The sequence below is a fragment of the Mus caroli genome, chromosome 15 (genome assembly GCF_900094665.2).
Source record: "Mus caroli chromosome 15, CAROLI_EIJ_v1.1, whole genome shotgun sequence".
In the NCBI taxonomy this organism is placed as follows: domain Eukaryota; kingdom Metazoa; phylum Chordata; class Mammalia; order Rodentia; family Muridae; genus Mus; species Mus caroli.
In genome coordinates, this window is record NC_034584.1 from 81,504,893 (window position 1) to 81,526,618 (window position 21,726).

A 21,726-nucleotide genomic window follows, 5' to 3' on the forward strand; every position below is an offset into this window, starting at 1 on the left:
AGGAGGAGGAGGAGGAGGAGGAGGAGGAAGAGGAGGAGGAGGAGGAGAAGGAGAAGGAGAAGGAGAAGGAGAAGAGGGGGGTATGTACTAAGGATGGCACCAAAATCTGTTTGTTGACACATCTCATAGAAGTTCTCCCAGCCCATACCTTACAACACCCCAGGACTCAACCTTGGGTTGAACATGCCAACAGAGTGACCGAGTGATGGCTCATTGGTTCAGAGCTCTTGTTGCTCTCCCAGAGGGTTGGGTTCCAGTACTCACATGGTGACTCACAACTACCTGTGATCCCAGTTACAGGGGGACCTGATGCCCTCTACTGGCCTCTGAGGCATGAAAACAGTGCACAAAACTGCACACATGCAAGCGCGCCCCCTCCCCCCATACACACTTATAAATAAAAAATAAGTAAGTCTGTTTTAGAAAGCCCTCAAAGGTTCCAACAGTACCTTGACTCTCTCACCACAATACCTGGCTCATGGATGTGATTGCATTTTCCTTGCTATTCTTCAAACCTGAACTTCTCAGGGAGAGAGAAATCTAAGTATAATTGTTTTTCTGGTCCCACATGCCTGACATCTAGTAGATACCCAATAAAAGCATGTTGTGTGAAGGAGTGTCTGTCTTTGAGAAGAATTTCAGGGAAGACAGGATGAAGTGGAGTATGCATGGGTTTAGAGCTTTGTTCCTTTTGCAGGTTAAAAGGTTTTGATCAACAGAAGGCATATGATGGCAGTTTCAGACAGCCATGGCCAACTTTGTAGAACCTGGCTGAGGGAACCCCCTCCTTAGGTTAGGAGGGACAGAGATGTCTATCTGGATTATTCAAGACAAAACGTGCTACCACCCTGCCCACCTGACAATATCAGGATGACCTCCCTACAGGAAAGGGAGCCTGGGGAAGCTAGCCTGGGGAAGATGGTACCCAGAAAACCTGGATCTTAGTTCAATAGGAAATGGAAGTCAGAAATTAGTGGGAAACCCCCTTGGTAGGCATGTTCATATTACAGAGAGAACATTACCAGGGGCTAGGCAGTGAAAAGCCTGACTTCATTTCACTAGCACTGTTTTGGATGTATATGTGCTTCTGAGAGCAAGTACTTGTGCATTCTATGCATGTGTCCATATATGTGTGCATATTCATCCATGTGGCTGTGGCCATGTGACATGTATGTGTGTCTATGCATGCATGTGCACATGCATGTGTGTGGACTGTGGTCACATGGTGCACATGTATGCACATGTATATTTTTGCATGTGTGCATGCACATGTGTGCTCTATATAGCATGCATGTGTGTATATATGTGCATGTATGTGGAGGTATGTGTGACCATGTAGCATGCATGTGGATGTCAGTGCCTTGTGCGTGTACCTAGGTAGGGGAGTGTGTGCCTATAGCCACATGATATATGTGTAGCTTGTGTAGAAACAAGCTTGTGGCATGCATGTATCCAAGTGGAGTGTGTATGGAGTATCTTTGTTCAGCTATGTGGTGTGCGTGTGTGCATGCCCATGGTGCGCATGTGGAGTGCATATGTGTCTGCATATGTATACAACCTGGGTACTTGCCCTCCTTCAGCCCCTCAGCAACGTTCCCTATGCCCTGTTCTGTTTAAATGCCACACTGGACCAGGGTGCAAGGGGAAAGGCTCATGCTGGTACCCACCAAGTAACTTGTGGGGGAAAAAAACCCTCCATTTCTAGTGAGATCTTGTGTGGGGGTACCACCCCTTCCCATGCAGAACAAACACCAATGAGAAGCCTAACTGAGCCTGCTGTTAGCATGTTCACTGGTGCACAGGAAGGGAATGGGATCGAACTTCATGGCCATTGACCTACAGGGCCACCTGGGGAAAACACCAGCTTTTAGAGTTTCTTCCTGGAGTGCAAGGAACTTACAAGGGAAAGTGGAAGTGACCTGATCCCGCTGGTTTACAGGGGCAAACCCGTTGTCCAATGGCAGGAATGCACATCAGAGTTGTAGTCTTCACTACCCTCCTCAGAAAACCAGACCAGGGACTTTACTCTGCACACACTGGAAAATGGATGAGAGTGAGGAACCACAGGCCATGGCCTGGGGTCAGAAGCTGTGGTACACGGGAGACAAGGAAGGGCATCAGGAAGATGCAAAGGAATGTCTTCTTAGGGTAGACACGCAGAGCCCACAGGATGGCAAGTTCTAGAGACAGGGCGCAGGTGAGCTCAGATACTCTCTGGTGGGTTCAGAGCAACAAGGCATACTCAGGAGCCCTGGTGCTGGGCACAAATGGGAAACAGGCTGAAAGCATTATTTGCTTTGAATAAACTTTCGGTTCACTTTCAGGATCAATACCAAATAAGGTCTGGGACCCCAGTGTCCCAGGCCTTTGGTGGAAGACTCGGGGGTCCCAAGTAACCTAACTTCCCGCTGGCCCTGAGGGTCTTGCGCGCCTAGAGCCCAGGCTACCAGGATGCTGGGCCGTCTCTGTCGCCATCCAGAGGCTCGGCTAGGGCGCGGCGTCCCGTCTGCTCGCCTCCCTCGCCGGTCCCGGGCCAGTGCGAGGCCCCGCCACGCCGGGCACGCGCTCCAGGCGCGCCTCTCGTACTGGTGACGGGGCGCGCTGAGCCGGGGCGCGCAGCGACGCCCAGAGCCGCGGGCTGGCGTCCCCGGGCGGGCGAGCACGGGCGCGGGCGGCGCGGGCGCGGCGCGGGGCGGGCGGCGCGGGGCGCAGTGGGCCGGGGCCCGGGCGCGGCGGCGGCGGCAGCGGAGGAGGAGAAGGAGAAGGAGGAGGACGAGGAAGAGGAGGAGGAGGAGGACGAGAAGGAGGATGGCACGCGCGGGGCCCGCACGTGGAGGCCGGCGCGGGGGCGCGGGCAGGGCCGGCTGCTGAGACGCGCTGCTGCCCCCCGCGCGGGCACCGCGGCTTCAATGGCGCCATCGCCCAGGACCAGCAGCAGGCAAGATGCGACCGCCCTGCCCAGCATGTCCTCAACTTTTTGGGCATTCATGATCCTGGCCAGCCTGCTCATCGCCTACTGCAGTGAGTACCGTACACCCGGGCCCCATAAGGGCCTCGGGTCCTCCGAGCGGCCCCAGCCCCAGCCCCGGCGGGGCGCCCCGCGTCGGTGCGGAGTTGCGAGCGCGTGGCGCGCGGTCCCGGGTCTTGGCCGCTGTTCCGCTGGCCCGGGAGGGCTTGGTGCAGGCGGCTCCGGGCTCCAGACACTCCGCGGCCGGGCACAGCAGCCCGGGCGAGCTTCCGCGGACTAGCCAGCAGGGCCGGCATCAGGCCCAGGCAGGCACAGCGCGTCCCTGCGCGGCGGTGCCCGCTGTCCACCGTGCGGTCGCCGCTCCGGCCCAGGCTAGCGACCGAGCGGAGCTTCCCGCCGGCGACACTCCCTCCGGGGACTTATGGGGACGCAGCAACCGAGCCCGAGCGGGACTCCTCTGGCAGGAGCGCGGCTTGGGTTCCTCCGACGCGTGGTGGAGCCTCTGCCTTGCTAGGAAGCGGGCTCGCCAGATGCTTTCTGTAAAAGGAGAAGTAAGGGGACGGATGCCACTGGAGGGGAGGGCCCGCTACCGCTGCAAGGGTGGTTTGGAGGAATGAACTGACGACCCAGTGGGTCTGGCAAGGGCTGCGGAGGGAGGTGCGGGCTGGTCGGTGCCTGGCACGGGGGTCTGGAGCTGGGCTTAGGCTGGGACCGGGACGATGGGTGGCAGTAGGTCTCATCTGGGTACCGATAATCTGAGTCCTGGGTACAGTCTTGGGGCTGGTGTAGGATGGGTAGGCATCATCTTGGCTGGTGTCTGCTGACTGTCGGAAGCTGTTGGGGTGGGTAGAGGCTGGTTAGAGTCCCGGGCATAGGCTCTATAAGAGATGGGCGCTTGCCTGGTTACTGTTTCTGTCTTCCTTCCCGTCTCTGCGGGAAGAAAAACTAGTGCCAGTGAACACCTGTCATGAAAAAAATGCCACAGGCAAGGGAGGTGATGACAAAATATGGATTCTTTACTAATTTATAATAAAAGGCCATCACCAAGTGGCTCCTCTCACTCCTCCCTCCTTTCCCCGGCCATCGCTCGAGCCTGGGGCCTCCTAGTTCCCAATCCCAGCTCTGAAATGAAATTGCAGCAGTCTCGAGACTCAAGTCGAGGCCGAATATGTCATCAGAGTCCTGGGACAACTCCGAATGGGGATAGCTCAACCCCCAGCATGGTCGAGGCATCTTAAGGGAAATGCTAGTGAGCCTAGAGGAACTGCCCAGTCTGCATATCCCTGTGTTGCTGTGGCGCCTTCAGGTTCATCAAGCAAGAGACTGGCTGCTGACAGTATTCTAACCTAGCTGCCCTAGGATAGGGAAAGGAGTCTGGTGGGCTGAGCCACAGGAGAGTGCTCACTGCTTAGCCTTCTGTAGCCTGCCTGCTTCTTTCAGGGGCTTCTTCCCAGGTACCATTGAGCCTAGATTCCTTAATGATACAGGATGGGTTAAAGATGGGTAAACTCCAGAGATAGACAGGTGATACCAAGATGAAATGCACTTCCTGGTGTTGTCCCAGGAGTGGCACATTCAGCAGTGGGGGAGGGGCGCGGGGCGCGGAAACCTGGAGCTGGCTGCTCTTCCTAGGCAGATTCTGGTTAACACTGTCCTTGGGTCAGCCCAAGAGCCCAGAGCTGTAGACTGGGCTCATAGAGGCAGCTCTTCATGTTGAAAAGGGACAACCATCCACTGTTACTGACTGAGTGACAACCCAGCCCTTGACCTCAACACTCTCCTCTTCAGGGAGCCACCAAGCTGGGGCCTTTTATTCCACTCCCAGCTAGTATAGCCTCTGTCCCTTTTTTCCTAGCTTCGGCCCCACTTCCCCACTTCATCCTGTTGGCTTGCTTCTTGATCTGACTATAGGGAAGTAGTTCATATAATCAGAGAAAAGGGCAGCCCTATCTTCCTGCAAGTTGGTTCTCTGCTATAAGGGCAGTTGGTAAGAATGTCTTATCCAGAAGAGCAGAAGTCCTTAATAACGAAGCTTCTGAACAGCCACATTTTGATAGCTGTTTCCATCCCCACGTAATGGAATAATTGACAATAAGCTAACGTTTTCAGACACACCCCATTACACCAGAAATGCAATTGGAGAAATTAAAGCATTTCTCTAAAATACAAAATAACATCATCATAATTTATAGCTGGGAATTGAAATCCTAGAGAAAAAGATATTTCTTTTTTTCCTTCTTCCCCCCTTTAGAATTGATAATGCATAGAAAATGATAATTAGATAGTTGTTGCGATTTCCAGCCTTTCTTCCAACACATCTGGGATGAAGGATAGTTAGCATCTTTTTCAGCGAGGACTTTTATTACCCTAAGTGTCTTTCTGCTACTGAGCCGAGACACTTAGGAAGCCAGCGTCCATCTTTTAGGGCTCAGTAATGCTGCCCTACGGTGTGTATGTTTCTCTGTAACACACATGGATCTCACTTCCTGGCGCTAAGTGGAGGAAACTGGATTATTTCCTGGCCTGGTTTCTGCTGGGGGGACTCAACAGCTCTTGCCCATTGGACACCCTTCTTTGCTATGTGCTTAAGAGTCATATTAAGGAGGTGGGCTCCACCCTCTGGCTAGTGAAAGACCTGCAGTCCACCAATTAGGCTGGTTGCTATGGTGACGCAGCCTTGTCATTTTCAGGGATTGGGGAAGAATTGCCAGGAAAAGAAAAAAAAAAGAGGGGGGGGGGCTGTGAGGCTGCCTTTAAAATGGGTGCTCTATTTCATGTGTGCTAAATGTTACTTGCAAAGTCCGCTTTATAAAAGCAAGCACCCAGCTGCTTACCAAGGTCTGTGGGTAAAGTTAGACGATGCTTGAGGTGAGAAGAGAGAACCTGCTTTATTCTGGGCAGAGGAAACTCCTCAGACCCGGCTTAGAAGGAGCTGATGTATTTGAATTGCTCCAGTGTGTGGATCAGGGAGGTCAGCTGGCCAGACACCCTTGTTGAATGAGGTAGGACCTGGGGCTGGCGTGCTGTGTGCTGTAGCACCAAAGAGTTCGTCACTCCACACTAGCTTGTAGCATGTGTTGGAGATTATAGCAGCAAGGAAACTCAGAGAAAAAGATGAGCTTTGTGACCCCCGAGCCTTGACTTTGATTCTTGCAAGCAGTGTTTAATTCAGGAATGAAGGAATCTGTGCTTTATAGCATAGATGGCAAGTTCCGTCTTTAAAGCCGCATGGTGGACAAGCGCTCCTGGCATGTAAATGCCGCAAGGACAGCCTCATTTCAGAACACCGGGGAGTGCAGTGGAGGAGAGACAGTGGGCCCGCCTCTTTAACATAGAGTTGTTTATTTCCCCCTCAAATAAATCCTGTTAGAATTGAATTGTGCCGTTCAGTTAAATCTCATGTCCGCAGCTGCGAGTAGAAGAAATTACAAACAAGTTTTGAATTGTTTTTAATCCATTAGAATACTAACCGAGCGTAGGCACTTTGATGGTCCCCAACACGCATTTCCTTTACAAATACAATTTGTGGCATACTTAGTGCGGACGGCAATGTGCTGTACTCCTGCTGATCAAATGTGATTTCTGAAGTTCTCAAGGAGGTAAAATTGAAAAGACCACAGGCTTCACAAAGTGATGCCTTTCTGGAAGTAGCGTTCCCCTTTCTCTCCCTGCCTCCTGTGCCGTATGTTTTTATTTGATGAACATCTAGAGGGAAATACATTGTTTCTTTCAGCCACATAAAGTAACTATAGGCTGCTTTTCCTAGCTGGACTCAGAGCTGGGAAGGGGGCGGGGTACACATGGAGACAGAGGCATTTTGCATCCTCGGAGGGTTTTCTGTTTAGAAACCTTCAGGAATCAAATTGGACTTGACTATCCCTTGCTCTCTTTCAGAGCTAGGGCTGCTCCTGGACAGAGTGTCTAGACTACCCCTGCCCTTCCCCCAACCTCCCGGTGGGGCCATTTTTATCAGAGTCTACTGCCTACGTTACACTTCCACACAGGGCTGGATTCTTGCTCCCGTTAGTTGTGAGCTATCCAGACCCCACTGATGCCACAGGCGGTTGGAACCAGTAAAAAAGCTTGACTAGACAAGATTCCTCCCTGCTGAATTCCCAGCTCTGGCCCTGCCTCTACACCCAGGGTCTGAACTAGGTAGAGCAACTTTTGTGGCGTGAAGTACTTTCAGGTGACTTTATGGGCGTAATTATGGGGATATGTTATGATAATGCCGCAGTAGAAGAGAGAAAAAAAGCAAAACATTAAAATCCCCATTTCTTTATATAGCTCGGCAGCTGCCTCTTTAGAAGGGCTCATTTTTGCATTAAAACGTGGTGTGCTGGAGTTAATGACCTCTACAGATTGCCACCTGTCACCCAGGGCTACAGTGAAGCCCAACCCCCTCAATCAGGGAAAGAGTGGACAGGCAGCACCTTGTCTAGAATCTAAGCATGGCAGATGAGGGCTTTCAGCTGCTTCTGCGTGTCACCAGGCACTGGCTCAAGGCCTGTGAGGGGCAGGAGCAGGATCCTATGAGGCTCCTCATTCCTTTCCAAAGGCCCACTTGCATTTATCAGTACCTCTGAGCTGCCCCAGAGATTTCTGTAAGGTCGGGTTTCTATGCAGGTCATTGGCACCCGCTGAATGTCACTGAATCCCTCCTCCCTTCAAATGCCTCTGCTCCAAAGTGCTCCAAGTGAAGAGGCAGCTGGTGTGCACTGTCCTGGAGCTGAGCTATCCAGAGACATTCTCAGCATTAACAGAGGGTCTGAGTGACTGTTCCGGGCCCTCTGTCACTGCGAGAAGCATGGTGAATGTATACAGAGCATGGTATGTGTGATATACAAAGCATTACATCCTGAGTGCTTTTTAATGCTCACTTCTTAAAATGGCTGGCAGGGGCAAAGAGGACACTCCCTTCTGCCACTAAGTGGGGGTCCTTTGGGATCTAGCCTTCTGACCTCCTGGGAAGCCAAGTCTCAACTTCTCCAACTCTGTCCTGGAGGATAGCGAGTGGCAAGACTCCCTTATCACGATGTGGTTGGTCTCCCATTTGCAAAGTACTGGCCCTGGGCTCACCTCCCAGGCTTCACAGGGATTTGTGACGCTGAAGATGGAGCCTGTGGCATGTGCCTTCAGTCTGTGTTGGGGGAGCTTCATCCCCGTGCCAGGCTGTGGAGCACAGAAGTGGACAAGATGACCGCTGTCCTAGAGCTGACATCATAGTGGGAAGACAGACAGTTCACACAAAGGAAAGCCTGGAGAGAGTGGAGACAGGCAATCTGTATGGAATGCTGTATTATCTAGGGTCCTTGGGCAGTCTCCCCTCCCCATCCACCTTGCACTGGGCACAGAGATGCTGCTCCATCTGTGTTGGAGTTAGCCAGTGGCTCCTTGCAGCCTGCCTGCTTGTTTGGGCATTGTTTACAGAGTAAGAGACAGGGAGGGCTATGACAAGCAGATGGGGCAATGCAGCCCTCAGGATCCCTGATGTCAAGAAGCTTGTCACAAGGAATAGGCTATCCAGAATGAAGAACCAGGCCGATCATGGCCCTGAAACATGAGTGATGTTCTCTGAAGAGTAACAAAAACAAAACAACATAGAATGCTCAGTTGGTACTCCTGTTGAGACAGGAGAATCTCATGCCAAGTTCAAGGTCAGCCCAGACAACTTAGTGATATTCTGACTCAGAATAAAAAAAGAAAGATGGCTAGGGATGCACATTGGTGGTAGAGTGTTTTCTTAGCATGTGCAAGGCTTTGATTTCTATATATCCATTGCAAAGAAAAGCTCCAAAGCACAAAGAAGCCAACCTTCTAGGTAGACTGTAAGAAGCTGCTTGTATTTGTCTTTCATGATGCAGAAGACAGGTGTGTGTGCGTGTGCACACAGAGAGAGGGGTAGGGGGAGAGGGAAGGGAGGGGAGAAGGAGAGGGAGAGGGAGAGGGAGAGAGAGAGAAACTCCTACTGCATCTCTTTCAGTAGCATCCTAGAACCTGAATCTGCTTGCTGATGGGATGCAGGGATTCGGGGTGGAAGTTGCTGGTCTATCTGATTGTGTTCCTTCTCAGGTATCCTTGTCAGCTAACTCTCTAGAGGCCTACAACTCCCCAATAGGTGTTCCCAGTCGTACGAAGCCTTGGGTGTTAGTCACTCGAGACCATGTCCCACTCTTCTCCCCAGCTGCTCCAGACAGCTCTCTCCCGATTTATGTTTGAGGTCAACCTTACAACAATATTTTCCTGGAACACTGCGGGTACTTGTGTGCCTTCTGTCTATTTTTGCAATGATAGAAAATCCCAGAAAGAGGTGGCATTTCTACCTCACCACAGACAGCTAGAGGGAAGCGATTAGCTGTTCTCTTTCCAGGGCTTGGGTAGGTGAAACCATTAGAGATTTGGTGTGTCTGCAGGGCAGGGAGCTTGGCCACGGGCCTGTGGCGGTGCTAGAGCTCAGCAATGGGACCTCAGGACTGAACCACATGGTGGACAGAGTGAGTGGTGGTGGTGGGGTGCTAAAAACAGCCCTGGATGGAGCAGAGAGCCATTGCCCTTTGAAAAGGGACTAACCTGTCAGATCCCTGAAGACCCATGATTCTGACAGTCTTATTGAAAAGAAAGCGAACTGTGGTATTCCTGACCTATGCTCACTGTTTGGAGAAACAGTCTGGGGAGGTGGGTAGAGAAAAACTTTTCCAGGTGCCAGACTGCAAGGCTGTTCTCTGTGGTGGCTTCTTTTGCTGAGCTCTGGCAATCAGCATAGCCTTGTTATCTCCCAGGACTTTCTATGCTCTCTTCTCACTCTGGGTCAGCTTCTCAAGGGCATCATGGGCACTTGGACCTCTCAGCGCACTGTAGGGTGTGAGCAGTATCCCCTTCATCCCCCACTGCCATAGTCCCCTTCCCAGCTGTGCTGACCAGAGCTGTCCCCAGCCACTTGTCCCTTGGAGACTGAACTAGAATCCTTATCATCAGTTTCTTGTCTGTACGTCCCCAATGGATTTGACTGTTCTGGCATCTCCCAGCTTGTGGGATGGAGACTTTGGGCTTTCAGCAAAGGTGAGATGGGGGAACCCTTCTGAGCTGCATAGCTCATGTGGGATCAAAGGGTGTCCCGCTGCTAGGGCCCAGCAGGGCTTTCCCCTACCCAGAAAGCCTGCGTGGGCTTTGAGGCTGCTGTGAGGCCTCCTCCTGGCTGCCTGTACTGTTGGAACCACTTCCTGCTGCAGGGAAGGTGTCTCCACACGTTCTTTGAGTTGCCGTTTTTCCGGAGCTGGGACCAGCACGTTTTGAAGGTTGCTTGCAGCCTCCTCTTTGAGTCGAGTCTTCTTCATTTTCTGTATCTATCACACATGGAACTGTGCTGCTGCTGATGGTGATGAAGCCATTTAGAGGCAATCAAACATCCCCGGTCCAGCCTAGCAACAGAGGGGCCCATCAACCTCTCTTCATCCACCCACTTGCTTAATTATGCTAGTCTCTCTCGGAGGCAGCCCGGTTCCCACGTGTGATTTCAGAGTGTTCTGGGGTGCCCAGAGTCCTTCCTTTCCTCTGTGGGGAGTTCTGCCCCTGCTCTCAGCAGGTCAGCCGCTACAGAGTCCAGGAAGCTGTGTCCTGAGACTGTACATTCTGGGGGTGGAGAGCGTATGTGGTTGGTTCTGTTCCAGGCTGCCCCTTCCCCAGGCCTTGGTCACTGTGCCCTGGTTAAGTGCAGGCTTCCTTAGGCGCTCTGCAGAAACTCACATCCATCCGTACCCAAGTATCTTCTCTCTCCCATATGCTGTCCTGTGGGCACTTGAGTTGGGATTTCTGTGTTTCTGTCTCTCGAAGGACAATATGCCCCTCTCTGGTTTCCTGCCATCTGTGGAATGGCGACATGTGCCTCATTGGAGAACTGATGTGTGTGTTCTGGTGTGGCGGACAACACTATATACACATACACACATGTGATCACACACACATACACACACACACACGCTTACATACTCATGGCCAGATTTTTTTGCCAGAACTGCATATTTCTGGCCCCACCACCACCACTCACTCTGTCCACCATGTGGTTCCAGTCCTGAGGTCCCATTGCTGAGCTCTAGCACCGCCACAGGCCCGTGGCCAAGCTCCCTGCCCTGCAGACACACCAAATCTCTAATGGTTTCACCTACCCAAGCCCTAGAAAGAGAACAGCTAATCGCTTTGTCTCTTTGTCTCTGTCTCTTTCTTTCTTTCTTTTTTTTTTGTTTTTTTTTTTTTGTTGTTGTTGTTGTTGTTTTTTTGAGACAGGGTTTCTCTGTATAGCCCGGAACTCACTTTGTAGACCAGGCTGGCCTCGAACTCAGAAATCCGCCTGACTCTGCCTCCCGAGTGCTGAGATTAAAGGCATGCGCCACCATTCCCGGCTCTGTCTCTGTCTCTGTATCACTATCTCATGGTTACCTGCTGCTCCTAGATTATCTGGACTGCTTATCTCCAGATCACATGCCCCACAGGAGAACTGAGAAGTGTATTATGCAGTGGTGGCCAGCACTACACACACACACACACACACACACACACACACACACACACACACGTACTCGTGTGCGCACATGCAGATGTGCAAATGTGCACTCTTATGGGCACTCATGGTCACCTGCAGTCCCCAGATCATCTTTTCCTCCTTGATTGCCTGTGTTAAACAAAATCTGTCTGTCATCTGGGCCTCCAACCTCATGAGTCTCAGGAGATCCCAACTTGATAGAACAAGGGGCAGCGGTCAAGGCTAGACTGCTCTTAATGATTCTCCAAGGCTCACTCATTAATCTGTCCTTCCCCCTGTAAGCCAAGGAACTGTGGGTAGCCCAAAAGAGGGGACAATGAGAGTCAGTTAGGAGACCCCTGGGCTCTTGACCCCATGCCTTCCATGGTCAGTGTCACTTCCTGCTACTTGTGCGTCCTTTGTGCACACCACCCCTCAAGCAAGTGTCTACCTCCCCTATTTGTGTTTTGGTTCCCCTACTTGAAATGGATGGTAATGACTGGCCTCCAGGGTTAAGATTTCCCTTGAGTGGATTGGAGATGTCTCCTGTGGGCCTACTGAGTCTGTGTCTGCAGCCTCAGAACCAAACTGCAAGGCCACAGCATGCAGCCACAAGCCCCCACCCGCACCCCGCCCTATACTTTGACATTCTTTGTTCCTTGTCATTGACCAACAGGAGGGTGTAGTGACCTCTGCTTCCTTTTGGCTTTAGCTGTTTAGCCTATGGAAATGTACCCATCATTCACTCTGCAAAACTGAGGCGTCCCCCTGTGAGCATCTCTGCTGTGTTTCTCCTTGATTATTGAACATGAGCTTCAGAGGACATGACAGGTGTCCCAGGCCCTAGGCATATACTGATCTCTAAGGTTGTTGCTGAGGTGGGTGAGTCTGGAAGGCCGATGGTGGCTGGCTGGATTGTAAGTCCTATGCCTGCAAGGTTGGGGTAGGAGCCAGAGAGTTCTCAGATGGTTCCTCTCTACCCTTGTCCACCGATTCAGCAACAGTCTACAATTTCACATCTCAGAATCCACCTAGGGGCTTCCTCATGGTATTAGGAATGCAGGGATCCAGGAGAAGCCTGAGCCTGTATGTAGAGGCTGAGATGTGTCTGATGCCTGGAACACTTGACGTTTTTCTGGAAGGAGTCAGGGAGAGGAATTACTGGGGTGACAGATCCTTAAGGTCATGCCGGGGACACAGCCCAGAAAGTCAGTCTTAGTTATTACTTAGTTAAAGTTACTTACTTAGTTATTACTTAGTTGTTACTTAGTTAAAAGATGACACTTTCCTTTAGTGGCTCTGTCCCCTGACTTGGCCATTCCCTCACCCCAAGTCAACCATCCCAGTGTGTCAGAAGAGCTGGCCCACACACTCCTCCATCTTGTCTTTTATCCAACTCTCCAGAGAGGCCTTGGACAGGTGTGGCCACGGCCCCCACCTAAGATGTTGCCCCTCCCTGCTCAGCCCCTCCTCCCTATGGCCACAGGACTCCTAAGTGTTCTGATCTTTCACATGCCTAGGTTGAGCTAAAGGAGGTTTCCTTTTCCTGGGCATGGTAAGTCTTAACCCTCAGAGGTCTGGCCCCAGCTTCCTGCATGTAAACCTAAGGTCTGTGTAGCACAGGGTTTCCAGTGCCTCTTTCTGACCTTCCTCTGTTCTTTCCACCTTTGTACCAGACCCTGCACCTGAAGATATGAGGACAGCCATGTCTGCTGTCCTCAGGAAGCTCCCACTTCCAGGCAGCTTAGCATTAGCACAGGCTTTGAGGCAGAGAGGAGAGGGTGTTAAAGGCAAGATCTGCTGACTCCACAGACTTGCCCTTGCCATTGACTCGTTGTAGAGACACAATGTGTGTCTGGAGGCGGTTGAACCCCTCTCCGCCGTTAGCCTCGGGGTGATGTCATGGGTGGGGCTGACCAGGCTGTTCATCAGAAATGTAGATAAACAATGTGGAAAGTGCTTCCAACCATTCCTCAGGAGCCCGGAAAAGTCAAAAAACATCTGTTGAAGTGGGGTGATAGAAACTAAGTTCATCAATGAACCTACAAGGCCCTTTTTTTTCTGTCCTAAGAGCCTGTGTGTGTGTGTGTGTGTGTGTGTGTATGTGTGTGTGTGTATGTGTGTGTATGTGTGTGTGTGTGTGTGTGTGTGTGTGTGTATGTGTGTGTGTGTATGTGTGTGTGTTTGTGTGTATGTGGTGTGTGTGTATGCATACAAGGAACACTTATTATTTTTTCTTAATTTTCTCTGCTCCCCTTCCAAGCATCCCAGCCAGAATACTTGGCTCCTGTGCCCCAGATCCAGGCTGGTAGAGAACTTCAGAGGGATTTCTCGAGGAACATATAGAATAGAGGTTGTGCAGATGTAGGTTGGGGGAGGAATGAGGGCTTTGGGACACCCTGTTAATTCCACCCAAATGGACTCAGCCTCCATATATTTTAGATCCTGAGCTTCAAGTGGGAGGGATTGTTAACCCCATGGAGGCCTCTTATGTCTCATCTAGTGATGGCCATGACCCAAGAGTTCTCTCCCTTCTGATAATTAGGAAAGCCCATACCTATGTTTTGTCCATGAATTTCTTTATTCATTTCAAAAGCCACTGGGTAGCAAGACAACAGAAGGATTTTTTCCTCTGGCCTGGCTGACCTGAGAACAGAGTGTTAAAGTCCTATTAATGTCCTTGGCTGCTACGAAACATCCAGGCTGAATCAAAACGGAATGGGTGGCTTGTCTTGTATCTGCCATACATTTGACTTTGTTGAACATCCAAATGAGCCAGTTTAGAGAATCCTCAGAACCTGGAGCCTGAATCTGGGTGGCTGATCTTAGGGGAGGTTGGAGCAGTCTCTGCAGGTCTCCAGAGGCTCCTTGTTATTTTATTATTATTATTATTATTATTATTATTATTATTAGCAGATAAAATGCTAACAGCTCCAAAGTACTACGAAATGCTATGTGGCCACATGTTAGTGGCTTTCCATCCAGAAACAGATTTTTACCCTGGTTTAAATGACTTCTCTTCCGTAATGTTTTGCTACATGATGGCGTGTCCTAAATAAAGTGAAATGAGTTCATTAATTGGTGCTAATTTATGTTTCTCAGCTCCTATGCTACAGTGGCTGAAGGAGCCAGACACAGTCCTCTGTGGCCCGTGCCTAGCTGGTCCTGTCCTTTCCCTCTATGGCTCATTTCCGGGAAGGAGCTGCTGGCTTGGTGTGGAGAGATGAGTAGGAAGTTTCCTCTGGTTCCCTCAGATCTTCTCCATCTGTGAGGCACAGGGGGGCGGGGCTGAGACTTGGCCTGGGTGAAGCTTTTGGGGGCAGGGCTTGGTCTGGGCAAAGTCTTCCTGGGGTGAGGCAGACCTGAGCGTGGGCAAAGTCCTATACATCTGAGACAGGATGTGCAGGACTCTATCATTGTGAGACAACTTTGAGTCTGAAACTCCATGGGAAGCCAAGTGTGTGGAAACTTCAGTTACAGACCCTGGGGCTGATTCTGAATGGGAGACTTGGCTCCTGGGCCTGCAGTAGACAATGGACTTAGAGACAGTTCTGAAGGCCAGGGCTTGGAGTCCTGGGCAACCTGGACTGAGGAAACCACCAAAACAACTGAGTTTGTTCACTGAGGGTGTGGAATTGCGTTGTCAGCTGGCTCAATGCCTCCAGAATTTTTCCAATTTCAAGACAAGAACTGCTGTCCCCTCAAGCAGTGGAGTGTCTCTGAGGAGAGTACATCTTGGTCTAAACCCATACTCTTCCAGAGCACAGCAGCATACTCCCTTGCTTCCCTTTATGCCCCGATATTCCAGAATAGAGCAGATGCTATTTTTAAAGTCATTCTGAAAGCCCTGGATTCTTCAGAGTGTGTCAGGACACCTAAGGGGCGGTCATCACAGTGTCAATGAACAGCTCTTCGTCACCAACCTCGCCCCAGGTAGCCATGAGTTTCTTTCAAATCAAGAAGTAGCCAGGACACTCTGGAAGATGAGTGTCACTTCATTCAATATGCCTGTGCCCAGTGATCTTGAACATGTGGGACACTGGCTCCAGAGTCAGATCCAGGGCTGGCTGGTCCTGGGTTGTGCAGAGTTGGGGTGCAGGTGGGAGGAACCAGCTTGCACGTGCCTTCTCTACTCTTTCCACATGAAGGGCATGTTGTAACTAAACAAACATGAATTAAAATGAAAATCCTGAGCTCTTGTAAAGGACCCCCTGGGTGCCCCCCCCCCATCAGCATCCAACTGCTCTGGGGACGTGACTCCAGGGCTTCCCTGCTTTTCACCCACTACCATCTCCACACTCACTGTGGAAGGTGGACTTGCTTTTTTTTTTTTTTTTTGCTGTATCCTTACCTAGCTCTCTGCCTGGTTTGTATATACATGTGACTCTCTGTTGAGTGTGCCCTGTCTTCTTAGACTCTGAAGCCTCTGTCTAGGAGAGTGGTTCTCAAATTTCTTTAATACAGTTGCTTTAATACAGCTGCAGCCCTTTAATACAGTTCCTCATGTTGTAGAGACACCACCACCCCCAACCATGAAATTATTTTCATTGCTATGTCATAACTGTGATTTGGCTACTGTTATGAATCTCAGTGTAAATATATGATTTGCAGAATATATGATATGTGATCCCTATGAAAGAGTTGTTCATCTCCGAAGGGGTCTCAAGCCCCAGGTTGAGAACCCCTGGTCTAGGACCTTTGAGGGAAGCTTTCTGTGAAGTTTAACCTAGTAAGTGCAAGCTGAGGTTGTAGAATCTGCGTGTGCTTCTCACTTAAAACCGGTGCAGCAGCCAGAGACCATTGGCAGGTAGAGAACCTCTTGGAAGAAGTAGTGGCTGTCACCTGATGGCGGAGGATGAGGTAGGATTTGAGGAGCAGTGGAGAGGGTCAAGAGGACAGTCCGCTTTCCTCTGGTGATGATGACAGTACTGGATGGCAAAGTCCTTGAGTAAAGGGCGGCTGGGCAGGGGTGTGTGGTGTGAGGTGAGGCTTGGGGGCCTCACCCTGCTTCAGCAGCGCTCTCTGGGAAGCCCTTGCTCCTATGTCACCTTACTGACGCTTCTTCCTGGGAGACTCCATAGCCCAGGAAGACCTCCCATTCATTTGATCCTTTCCTTTGCTTTCTTACCATAGAACGTTCATTTGCAGGGGACTGTGTGGAATGTTCATAGCAAGCTAAGAATGCTCAGTGCTTCTCATGCTCAGAAGACACAGAGTCTCGCCATCTTATAGTGTAGCATGCCAGTGCCTGACATTGGCAGAGGGACCATCATGTCTCCTCTAGGTGGGCGGTTATAGCTTAGCATGACACATCACATCAGTACCCACAGTTCCTGAGACGAAGACCACTATAGAAGTTCTACCCATTTGTTGCTGCATTTTCTGGAGGGCCTTGTTGGGCTTTTTGCAAGGTCAGGACACACTTGACCTCTAATCCCATGTGTTGTACCAGTAAACACCTTGTTTGACATCTTTACACATGGCTGTGACAGGCACCATGCTTGGGCATGTCATTGGGTTGAGCCAGCTGCACTGCTTTGACAATACCTTCATACCCGGGGACCTTCCTGTCCTCACCAGAGTCTTCCGTTTTCAGCAAGTGCATCCATTTCAAGCCTTTTCTTCTTGCAAACAGATGGTAGCAGCCACCAGACGTATTTCACCGCAGTGACCCTCCCGTGGGAGGCTAGAACATGAATCTTCCTCCTATACACTGAGAAGCAGAGAGTCACAGAGAACCACTGTGGTGTCCGTGTGTCTCAGTGTGAAGGGGTTGGGGTTTGAACACACAGAACTCTCGCCTCCAGGTCAGGCTATTAGATGTGAATTGCCTCCTGCCCGTGGTGTATGGATCTAGGTAGGTAGTCACCCCTCTAGATTGCCTCAGTGAGTGATTTGAAGCTCTACAAAAGATATTCCATCGTCCTATAACACTCTTGGTTCTAGATGGCTTGGAGAGAACTCCACATCACATCTCTTAGCTGTGTTTGGCAGGGTAGAGAGCCATGCCCTCCTGGAACAGGGTTTGGCGCTTGGGCAGGTATGCTGTCCAGAAGAGGCTATCTATGGAGTAGGATGAGAGTGGAGGTGAGAGGGGGCTGGTCAACTGGGTGTGGCTGCCAAGGCTCTAAATGGATCACTTGGAAAGACAGTGAGGTATATATCTGACTCTACTAGAAAGTTCTCTGCTGCCCCTTCCTGGGGCACGTGCAAAACTTGCCCTTGGGGAGCGTTCAAATTTGGTGGCATTAGCCATGCACTGAGTCCTTTTAAGTGGAAGTCCCAATGAGCCTTCTGGAGTAGGTGTATCCCCCCCTCCCTTTTACCCTGTATGCTCCCCAGGTATCAATGGGATCTTAAGAATGTTCTAGCTTCAGAACCCTTACGTTTAATGATGCTTTTAACTTTGAGGGTTGGACTGTAGTTCTCCAAAGGTGGGTAGTTTGTGTCTTGACAGTGGAATGGAGTGGTGACCCTCAGACTGGACCAGAAGTGCTGTCGTAGTGAAAGTGTGTTGACTTCAGTACAAACTGGGTAGCGGCGGCAGCAGCAGCAGTAGCAGCACGAGGAAGAGGAGGAGGAGGAAGAGGAAGAAGAGGAGGAGGAGGTGGAAGAAGAGGAGGAGGAGGAGGAACAGGGTGTGTCAAGATAGGCAGAGTTTCTTAACCACTCCACGCCTCCCCTCTCTGACTCCCAACCCCCAGACACTTGAAGAAAACTCCCTGGTGTAGTGGGACTCCTTTTCTTAGGGCTTCTATTCTGGGATTGGGGGCAGACTTTAGCCCTGGCCTTATCTGTGGTGACTGAGAGCTGTGATGGGGCCTTCCTACCAGCCTTAGGGTCCTCACTATAAGACAGTATACAGCCTTCAATGCAGAAGCCATTGTATAATGGCCCTAAAGCCCTGACCTTGGGCCCCAGGCCAACCTGATGCTCCAGTCTCAGCCCATCTCTCCCAAGTTCCTGTCTGATGTACTCAGAACGATAGGTGATTGGCAATGCCATCATGTTGTTATAGACAAGAAAACTGAGGTGGAGAGGTAGGTGCCTCTTATGTGTAGCTGACAATAGGGCTGCCTCTTCTAGAGACTACACTGAGGATACCATAGTCCACAGCTCTTAGCCTGAACCAGAAGTGGGGGAGAGTGTGCCCAGGAGAGGAAACCAAATAGACAGCATTGGGTGCAAGACAGGCCATTGGAGGGTATGAAGTCTCCAGGTGCTCCAGAGGTCAATAGGTAGGTGTTGGGACTCCTAGAGTTCTTTAATGTCCTGGTGAGCTGTCACTCAGTTCCTACCCTGTTTAGTTGGGCTCTATCACTGTTCAGAGGAAGTTCAGGAATCACTGCTTCTAGAAACAATGTTGTCACTAGTGATTTTAGCCTTAGGAGTTAGTTCAGTGGGACCCCATCATAGTAACACAGGCCTTGGTAACAGTGTTTATATTCTGGAGTAGAGACAGCAAAACCAGGGAATCTGCCCTACTGTGTTATGGGGATGCAGACTGGCTGTCTCTGAGTGTGTCAGCACACAACATATGAAGTGAGGCAGAAAAGCCCCTCCTGGAAGCTTCCCTGGATTCCCCATTGGTTACAAAATGGGAACTCTCTGACTACAGAAGCAACTGAAGAAGATCTGGGTGCTGCTGAGAGATGCCCTGGAGATGTTAGACTAGGTGTGGCTTGGAGATTGGCACCTGTCCTTCCAACCTCCAAAGCACTTAGGCTTAAAGAAGGTATTCAAAATGTTGGCCACACTCATTCCTCATTCCTCCCTTGATATACGTGCTCCTAGGAGTTTTTGACCCATGTAAACACTTTACATAAGGAAAATCTGCCTGGTAATACCAAGTGGTGTGAAGACTGGCCAAAACTACAGTTCTTGTGTGGCCTAGAACTGGGTCATATTGATGACAAGTCCTTGCCAGGATGATCATAGGCTTGTGGTATACTTTGTCACCAAACTGTTCCACTTACCACTCACCCTTGTTATTATATATCTGGTTGTTCCCTGTAACTCCAGACAGAGAATCCAGCCTGGCTTAGCAGACTACAAGTCTACCTTTGGTGGCCTGGTTTCATTTGTCTCCTGCCATGAGGTTAGGAAAGCCTCTGCTTCCCAGGTGGACATCTCTGACACTACTGCCACCTCTTGTCACCAGTTACTCTGCTCTTCTTCACCAGTGCCTAGACTGAGACCTCCGGGTTAGCTTTGCATTGCTGTGATCAAAGACAGGGCAATATATTGAAGGAGAGAACTCTTCCAGCTCATGGTTTCAATGATCCCAGGCTCGTTGTGACATCTGTCTCATGAGACAGAGCTGTATGTCATGGCTAATAGAAGAGTGCCAGTAGTTTCCTACCTCATGGTGGATAGGAAGCACAGAGAGAGAGAGAGAGAGAGAGAGAGAGAGAGAGAGAGAGAGAGAGAGAGAGAGAGAGAGAGAGAGAGAGAGACAGAAGACAGAAGACAGAAGAGAAGGGAAGAGATGAGGGATCAGGTGCAATCTTCATAGGTATGCTTTCAATGACCCACTTCCTCCATCTCCCAAAAATGCAATCATGTGATGACCCCATCATGGAAGTGGTCCATTGACTAGGGCAGTGACCTCAGGATCCAACTACTTCCCAAAGCCCACAAGCTGGCTTCCAGGTCCTCAGCACATGAGCCTATGTGAACATAGCATAGTCAAACCCTCAACTGCACCTCAGACCCTACAGGGTATGGCTCCTCACAGAGTAGAAGGGAACTTCATAAAAGTAAGGATAGTTTATAAAGGCCTTCAGATGACACCCTATCCCTGACCCACGAAGTGTCTCTGAATTTCTATTGGACAGCCAACCCTGCTCTGGCTCTGCCCGGCAAGATTTAACAAAGAGACCCAGAAATCTTGTGGCAAAGCCCTTGCACCCTGCCAGGCAGAGGAAAGGAAACTTTGCTTGTACTTCAGGTCCTGTGATGAGGAGGCTCTTTCTGCCTCAGGGAGTCAGGGCCAGCCTAAGAGGAGGGGGCAGACACGAGGGTGGTACATCTCCCACATTCAGGTGAAGTCAGGTCTCTCTCCATGGCTAAGGGGCACTCGATAGGTGCTGAATTGTCTCAGAGGGTGAAAAGCCAGGCTCGTGGGTACCTTTCTGGTTGATGGGCAATGACTGGACCCCAGGACAGAGAATCTGGGAAGGGTGTGAGAAGGTAATGCCTAGGAAGGTGTCTGAAACCTGGGATGTGACTTGCAGAAAGTGGCCCCCACAAACTTTATGGCCTGTATGTTTGTATTTGTACAGCTCAGGGACATTTGTCAGACGCAGGCAGCAAGATGCTCTGAGCTTTGTCTAGGTAGGCGCCCTGTGGAAGGGGTAACTCGTTGTGGGTGGTGTGTGTTGAAGTATACCCATCCTCACTCTCTCGGCCACACTGCAGCAGAGAATAATGCGTTCCACTGTGCTTGCAGACAAACGGTAATTTCCAAGAGACTTTTAAGTAGAACTAAAGGCAAATAAAATAAAAAACTAAGACTCCCTAGGTGCAGACTGGCAGGGAGACCAGAAGGTAGGCCGAGGCCCAGCCTGTGCTCAGCTCTGCTGTGGAGCCAGCACAGTAACGCTAAGCAAGCACTCTCCCCCGGAAGAGTGTTATCCATATACAGGGGGCTTCCTGGAGAGGAAGCCGTATTGGACATGGGTCCCCTCAAGGCCAGCCTCCACCAAGCAACATGCTTGCAGAGTGATACCATGTTCCTTTGGTTCAAGTCATGTTTTCAGTTACAGGGATGGATTTCCTCACGGACAGCACCCAACATCAGTTTTGGAACTTGAAAATAGTGGTATCAAGAGGTTGTCACACACCCATTCCTCCTGCAGCATGGCCAGAGCCACTATGAACTTCCCAAGACTGGGTGCTTCATTCTTGTTGGAGGCTGCATCCCTGAGTTGCTATGACTCATGTCTGCTGTACGTCCTGATGCCCTGGCATTGAACAGAGTGCAGGAAGAGTGCCCTGAGCATTGCTTGTTTCTGGGAAGTGCACACGTGCTCTGGATATGGTGTTACAGTGGCGCTGATGACATTTAGGGAAGTCTATTTGGGCCACTTCTTTCTTGGGACCAGAGTTGTCTGCTAAGATGATGCTGGGGTTATTTATAAGGGTTCATAATGCAATGGCTTCAGCTTGGGTGAGGTTTCCCAGTTGCCTAACAGTGGAAAGAAAGAGAGAGAGAGGGAGAGGGAGAGGGAGAGGGAGAGGG

General features: G+C 50.6%; 1 protein-coding gene across 1 annotated transcript in view; it reads left to right on the forward strand.

The window, feature by feature from the left end:
* Positions 1-2,716: 2,716 nt before the first annotated feature.
* The window catches only part of Tafa5 (TAFA chemokine like family member 5), a 218,804-nt gene continuing 199,794 nt past the window's right edge, over positions 2,717-21,726 (forward strand). The window contains exon 1 of the mRNA XM_021183657.2: positions 2,717-3,021. Within this exon, the coding sequence (XP_021039316.1) occupies positions 2,910-3,021 (112 nt within the window). The 5' untranslated portion in view covers positions 2,717-2,909. The remainder of the gene's footprint in view (positions 3,022-21,726) is intronic.